The sequence below is a fragment of the Elephantulus edwardii genome, unplaced genomic scaffold, assembly GCF_000299155.1.
Source record: "Elephantulus edwardii isolate Elephantulus edwardi_28Jun2011 unplaced genomic scaffold, EleEdw1.0 scaffold00193, whole genome shotgun sequence".
Taxonomy (NCBI): domain Eukaryota; kingdom Metazoa; phylum Chordata; class Mammalia; order Macroscelidea; family Macroscelididae; genus Elephantulus; species Elephantulus edwardii.
The window spans coordinates 1413971-1421199 of NW_006399943.1; the positions used below are offsets into that span (position 1 = coordinate 1413971).

The following is a 7229-nucleotide window of genomic DNA, read 5'->3' on the forward strand; positions in this document are numbered from 1 at the left end:
CCCCCGCCTTCCCCATGGGGGGGCATGAGTTAGTTCCCCCCGCCTTCCCCATGGGGGGGCATGAGTTAGTTCCTCCCGCCTTCCCCATGGGGGGGCATGAGTTAGTTCCCCCTGCCCAGGAAGAATCCAGGGAGGCAGGAGGAGCTAGATAGCGATGACACACTGTCTAATTGCCACTGAAATGTGTGTGGGCAAACACCATGGTGGAAAGGCACCTACACATCTAGATGCATTAAATCAATGTGTGACTAATTAGGGCACACTAATTGCTTAATTCAGGGTTTACCAACAGCAAAGGGAAGTGGGACTGTAGGGTGGGTCTCTGCTAAGACGGCACACGGCACCCTCACCCTTGCCTGTGGACCCCTCGAATCTCCGTTGCTCTTGCCTGACTCTAGTAACTAACTGTGGGGCTGTGTTAGAATGATCACCTGGATTTTGTTGGCTCTGTAAGGGAGTTCCGGTGGCTTAGTGGTGAGGAGTTGTACTACCAGCACAAGGGCACCAGTTCGAATTCACCAGCTGCTTTATGGGAGACAGAAGGGTATTCTCCTCCTGTACAGTTTCTAGCCTCTGAAAACCTGATGGAGGGGTCAGTGTGCCGTTGAGTCAGAACCAGCCCATAGACAATACATAACAACATAAGGAAAGACCCAAGATATAAGACGTTCAGCAGGCAGTTGTCATATTTGTGTAGATGGATAGGAAGGTAGATAGAGTAGATGGGTATATAGATGGATGGATAGGTAGATAGATATTAAGTAGGATAGATGGATGAGTATTTAGGTTGAATGGATGGGTGGGTGGATGGGTGAATGATGGATGGATGGATGGATAGATGGGTATATAACTTGACTAGATGGATGGATAGGTAGGTTGGATGGATGGATTGGTATGTAGGTTGGATAGATGGATGGATAGACAGGTAGGCAGGTAGGTAGAACAAACTCAAACCAGCCTTGTTCCCACTGATTCCAGTTCAGAGCAACCTTGTGTGGGCAGATTCAGTTTCCGCCCTTGGGTCCTAGGCTGTAGCCTTTAGGGAAGCAACAGGCACAGAGAAGCTGTTGAGTTGGAGTCACTGAATGCTTAACCACTGTGCCACCAGCACTCCTCAACTGTTAATTAATGAATTGATAGAAACAGGTTCACCAGGTAGCACTTACCTGAAAAGAAATCTATTGATTAATCTAAAATGTTTGCAGTCTCTAAACTTTCATGATAGAGATGAAGTTTGCAGACAGGTGGAGTGCAAAGCCATGAGATGCACTTAAGGGTCTGCTCTTGTGTAGGGAAAGTATCAGAATGCCAGCAGCCTTTCGCTCTGCACATCACATCCAGTTGTGCCAACTCCTGTTTTCCCCCCTGCTGTGATATGTTGAATAAGATCAATGTTATCCAAACAAGAAACCTTGTGAAGACAAAGACAAGGTCGCCATCCTGCGTCCGTTTGTGACTAGTTCTCCTTGCTTTAGCCTCATCCTGGAGCCATTTCCTTTTTCAATGCCAAGTTAGAGAGTCCTAAACAACAGCTTTTCCTCTTACCTTAGTGCTCCTGAAGGCCCTTCTCCCAAGGGAAGGAAAGGGAAATTAACTTCCCTACTGCAGAGCCCTTAAGACCCTTAAATATTGTTCAACCTCGTGAAAAACCTCCATTGACCTCGTCCATTGGTTTAACACTGAGCCTGATACAGAATTTTATGATTAAGTATTAATATCAAATCAGGAGGCCATGCTTTGCACATGGGCCATCTAGTGTAGTGTTGCCAGGCCTTGTAGAATATGCAGCCCAAGCGAGCATGTACTACTTAGGTTCAGAAGGAAAAGAGTAGTGCACCCATTTGGCTGTTTATTTGTCTGTTTCCTCTTTCTTTCTTTCTTTCTTTCTTTCTTTCTTTCTTTCTTTCTTTCTTTCTTTCTTTCTTTCTTTCTTTCTTTCTTTCTGTTTGCCCCATCTTAAGGCAGAGAGTGGCTTTGTTCAAAGTTCCTTTCTTCCCTGGTGGCCTAATGGTTAGGATTTGGCACACTGCAAGTTCATTCCTACCAATAAATGATTTCTAAATTAAGGATAGAAATTAATTAGGAAACTTGTATACCACTGTAGAATTCATTCCTTGCCGTCGAGTCTTCCTGAAGTGAAGGTCTACTAAGTTGAGCACCACATTTTTTCTTTAGTACAAGGTTAGGGTTCTTTATGGCTGAAGAGAAATTTTGTAATTGCACATTAGTGTTATATCAAGGGGAAAAAATGCCCCCAGATAATCATCCCGTTAGGATTTTTGTTGTTGCTGTTGTTGTTTTAAAGAATTAGTATAGTCTTAAATAACAGCTCCTCTCCTGACAGTGCCGGTCCTTAGCAGAACTTTGCAAATGGAACTGGTCCTGTCCGGATAAGACAGAGCGGGGAGAAGGCTGGAGTGAGCCAATGTTTATTCAGGGACAAGTGTGTCAGACGAGGAGCCTCTGGCAAAATAGAGGAGAGATTTATGTCTCCACCAAGGAGGGAAGCTCTTGATCCACATTGGCACAAGGAAGAGATGGCCGGTATCACCCAGAGCTGGTATTTGTTGGGGGAAGAGATAGAGAGAGCTTAGCTAAAGCTGCAGGGTCTGAGCCTGAAAAGTCTGAGCCCAAGTCTGCAAGTTGAAGGTTGTGGGTGGGACTTGAGTTGACCGTTGTTTGGACCCTGGGCAAGGCATTTACACGTATCTGGAAATCTGGACTGACAGCTATTTCCTCCTGAGTGACTCTGAGGTCTGGAGTCAACACAAGGTGGATTTAACGAGGAGATGGGTCGGGAACTTTGAAAGTTTGATAAATAATGGGCAGAAAAAACTGGCCTAGAGACCTCAGACTTTCTGACATGGATATATATCCCTGAGGGTACACAGATATGGCTGTGCTCTGTTCAGGTTTCTAGGAGCTTCTATTCAAAAATAGGGTAACTGGCTTCCTGGGGTGATGAAAGGCATCCAGATAGCAGGTTAAGCCCCTACTTCTCTCTCCCACTTAACTTCCAAGACCCCTCAGCCTATTTCTTAAGCAGGCAAGGAGCTAAATGTTTTCTAGTTGGGTGATTCGTCTCTCCTCCTTCTCAAACCACATTCTGAAAGTACAAGAATGTTTTCAGACAGTGATGGGCCTACCCCATCAGGCTTCATTCTGTGGAGACCAGAGCCATTGTCTAAGTGAAGGCCTCTCAGGCTTATTTCACATTTGGGAGCTGGGAAAAATTTGATAGTGATTTGGGAAATCAGATCTTATAGTGAGAGATTAGGCTCTGTTTTCATCATAGCCAATAAAAATCAGTGGGCTTTCTTTGAAAAAAAAAAATCCTATAAATTAAGGAACCACTTGAAGGAATCTATAAGAATCCTTGGATCTGCAGAAATAGAAATTTAGCTGGGACTAGAACAATGCCTTTCACAATGCCTGCTTTCATCATCTGTACAGCATAATCCTTCAGCAGCATTCATTTGTAGTCGTATTTCCAGTCATTACAGTTAAGTCAAGTGCAGAAAGTGCTTTGAAGGCATAAAGTACCGTGTAAGCACTAAATACTATTATTAAAACCTTAGAGCTAAAGTTTCTGTTTCAGCTGAAACCTGTGCATTGTTTCTTAGGCTATTAAAATAATAATTATATTTCCCCCAGGGCTCTTGGCAAATAATTTACAATGACCCTAACTAATAGCAGGCCAAGAAGAACATTTTTGTCCCAAAGCTGAATTACATCATTGAGGAGGGCCGTATTCCCAAGACCCTAAGCTGTAGCAAGCCTGGCTGCTGCTTCAAAAAGCAGCCCAGGCATTTCTTCACTCGCATCAGAAGACGCCAGACAGGGAAGCACACAATCTCTGTTGGTGAGGGCAAAGCTTCAAGGACACACAATCCCAAGCCCTCCGTGAGAATTCACTCATTGTAAAATAAGGAATGCTGCAGAGAGATGTTGCAAGGGCATTTTCCGTGTAGTGTGTGACACATTCTAACCAAACTGCATAGTTGGGTAATTTGAGGTTTTAGGTTAGGGGGGTGTTTTCTCCCCACTGCCTGCCTTTCCCATGTAGTGGCCACCTGAGCCAGGGACCTGTGTCCTTTCTGAGCATTTTGTGCCCTTTGTCCCTCCTTGGAACCCAAAGTTTCCATAACTTCCATCTCTCCCAGTGCGAGACAAGGGGCCTCCGGAGTTGGGAAGCCTCTCCCCTGGACGGTTCCAAGAATTATGCTAATGAATTGCTGTATTCTCAGAGCATAAACCAGGCACTTAAAACAGTAATGGCATGTTAAAATAAATTATTAATTCATAGCAAACGGTCACAGAGAGTGGCCTTCAAATCAGAAAGCCTTTTTTATATTCATTTATTGAATTATAACTTTGAGGGCAGAGTTTCACTTTTAAAGTCCTAACTGAAATGCAGATTCCCCTCACCCCCACCCCAGTGGTAAATTGTGGAGCCCTGGTGACACAGAAGCTAAAGTGTTTGGCCGCTAACTGAAAGACTGGCAGTGGTTCAGACATTTCAGCAGCTGCCAACGAGCAGGATGAAGTTGTCTGCTTGTGTGTAAAGATTTACAAGCTTGGGACGGTGTAGGGCAGCTCTGCAGTGTTGGTGGGGTGGGCATCGCCCCAGGAAATTGAGTTTGGTAGTTTGGGTTGGATTTGTGTTTGTGTCTTTAGGGCCTGGGTAGGGTCAGATGTGAAGCTTAAGTCTGTAGATGGTGTAAGCTCACCACACCAATTAAGTCAGACCTCCTCCTTCACTCTGTGTCATCTGAAAACAGCTCATGCAGCCACCTCCTGCCCTGAGCCCTCGGTGTCACCTGCTTACCTGTAAACCCTGAATGCCCACTCTCCCTTATTTACAAAGTCAGGGCTTTATTTGTCCATCAGTGGTTAGTCCTATTAAATTATCGGCAAGACCTACACTTAAAAAAAAAAAAAAAAGAAAGAAACGGCATTTCTCGGGTAGGCTCCGAAAGATTGGAAGAGCTGAAGGCTTAATGTTGATGTCCACATTGCTACGACCATGTTCCAGCTGTGCCTGGCCTAGGTATCAGTCTGTGGCACGGGCATGGGACAGTCCAATTCCCTTTTAAAGTTCAGGTGTGACATTTTTCCAAAAAGGGGAAAAAGGTGACCCAAGTCAGAGATTTCCAAATAAGGTGCTGCCTCGCTCCCGGCCCTGCACTCCCAGCAGCCCGGGGCCTGAGCACGAGGCTCCGCTGGGGAACAGTTTTCCTCCTGTCTTTTAAACGCATTGTCTTGGAGACTCACATCAGAAGCAGGAAGGAATATGCCCGGGAACAGCAGCAAAATGTCCTGTCCTCGTCAAATCATGAAAAATGACAGCGAGTCAATTGATCAGATTCAACCAAGGCAGTTTTATTTAATATGGAGAATAGGAAGTGTGGGTCCCACCCTCAAGTAGTTTATAATCAATTTGTGACAGACAGCAAATCGTCTACTCAAGCAGCCTTGATGGAAAGGCCTTCCCTTGGAACTGATTTACCCATTCTTGTATTTTGGTTACTTTCTTTTTGAGTTTTATCCACTAGTGTTGAGGTGAAGTGTCGGCCTGGATTGTATGTCGTTTCTTTGAGTTGTGGCTTTGTTCTCATTTTGGTTTTCATGTGGAGAAGTCTCTTTCTGTGGGAGGGAGACTGATCAGTGTGACGGAGACCTGGTGGGAGAAAGCCAGGGGTCTCCACTGGGGTGCGGTGAGGTGGTGAGGGTCTGGTGACCCCACCCCCACCCCGGCGACTTCCTGTTTTCAATTCCAAATGGTCCTTGGTGATCAAGTCACGTGCTTTTTTCCCTTCAGACCCATAAATCAAGAGGCCTTGTAGAATAGTGTCTGCAAAAAGAGAGCCAAGAAAAATAAGATAATGTCTCCATTTTGTCACCTTTTCTTAATTTGTGCTTATCAAATCGGAGGGAGAATTTCAATGGTCTTTTTCTTTTAAGAGAGAAATTAAAACTATTCCCAGCAAGCTCACCGTAGGCCTCTGGCAGAGCACACAATGCACTCCCCTAGGATGTTAGGTGTGCCCCCTCTCAGGTAGCCCTCCTGCCAACCCACATCATAGACTGTTGAGAAGTCACAGAAAGTTACAGTTGGAAGTTTGTGATCACTTTGCACACAGCACTGGCTTAGGCTCAGGCCTCTGTTCCACCCCAGGCAGCCGCCATAGCTTACCTGCTCACCTGGCTACCTGAGCTCACCTGGGCACGTGGTGGACCTTGTGCACCAAACACTGAATGAATGAATGATCTGTAGGCACGGTGACACCTGTGTGGCAGCAAGTGGTCCAGCCCAGGTCCCAGGAAAAGCTGAGCAGACAGTTTTGGAAACTTGTGTCTGCACGCTAAAACTTCCCACCACGCTCTCTGCCGAGTCCGAGTCCTACACAAGAAGCGACCAGCATACTTGGGACTTTCGAAACAATTTGCAAAGAAGTTGAAGTTGATTAAAGGACTTTTCCTTCTGTTTCAGGATCCCGGGACACCTATCGGCCACTGCACCCACCTCACGACACACCAGACCACCAGCCTTGCGGTGGCGCCTTCGTCTCACACGCTGCCTCGCTGCGGCTTCTTTTTAAAAACTACTTTTGCGCGCACATTAACACTTGTCCACCGAGGATCCGAACACCCTCCCAAGGCGCCTCGATCCCTTGGGCTTGTGACACCTATCTCAGCGGGCACGCACCGCTGGGAGGGCGGGGTGGGTAGCCGCTCCGCTGTGCGTTAACCGGGAAGCCGGAGGTAAGAAAGCGCGCCGCAGGGGTAAGCGCCGCCGTCGCACACTTTGCACGCCGCCCAGGGCTACACCACTTCGCCGAAAATTGGGAGGCAGGTCCGGGAGGCGGGGTCGTGCGCCCACTGATTTGGGGGCACCCCTGTCCCCCGTCACCGGGACCCCCACACTCTAGACCCACTGCGCCGGGACCCCCGCACACGACCCGCATCCTCGGGGTGCGCGACGGCCCATTTGGACACGTCCTCGGCCAGCCGATTTTTTGCGCTTCCCCTTCGCTTTATAGGGGCGACCGATGTGGGTCCGTCCTCTGAAGAGGCTGGGGCGTCATCGGTGGTCAGGAGCGCAGCTCCTCGCAGGGGACACTCAGTCGCGTCGGCGCCGAGGAGCCGGCAGCTTCAGGTGGCTCGCCTGCTCTCGCTCGCCGGTCGGGCTGCGGTGGCGGCGGCGGCGGCGGCGGCGGCAGCGGCGG

The 7229-nt window shown here is 47.8% G+C and overlaps 2 protein-coding genes across 2 annotated transcripts in view; both read left to right on the forward strand.

Moving 5' to 3' along the window:
- The window catches only part of LOC102859098 (guanine nucleotide-binding protein G(s) subunit alpha isoforms XLas-like), a 52618-nt gene that overhangs the window by 24471 nt on the left and 20918 nt on the right, over nucleotides 1-7229 (forward strand). The window lies entirely within an intron of this gene.
- Nucleotides 1-7229, forward strand: part of LOC102853393 — a 13337-nt gene that overhangs the window by 3115 nt on the left and 2993 nt on the right. Inside the window, exons 3-4 of the mRNA XM_006896913.1 lie at nucleotides 6494-6724; nucleotides 6933-7225. Of these exons, the coding sequence (XP_006896975.1) occupies nucleotides 6494-6724; nucleotides 6933-7225 (524 nt within the window). The remainder of the gene's footprint in view (nucleotides 1-6493; nucleotides 6725-6932; nucleotides 7226-7229) is intronic.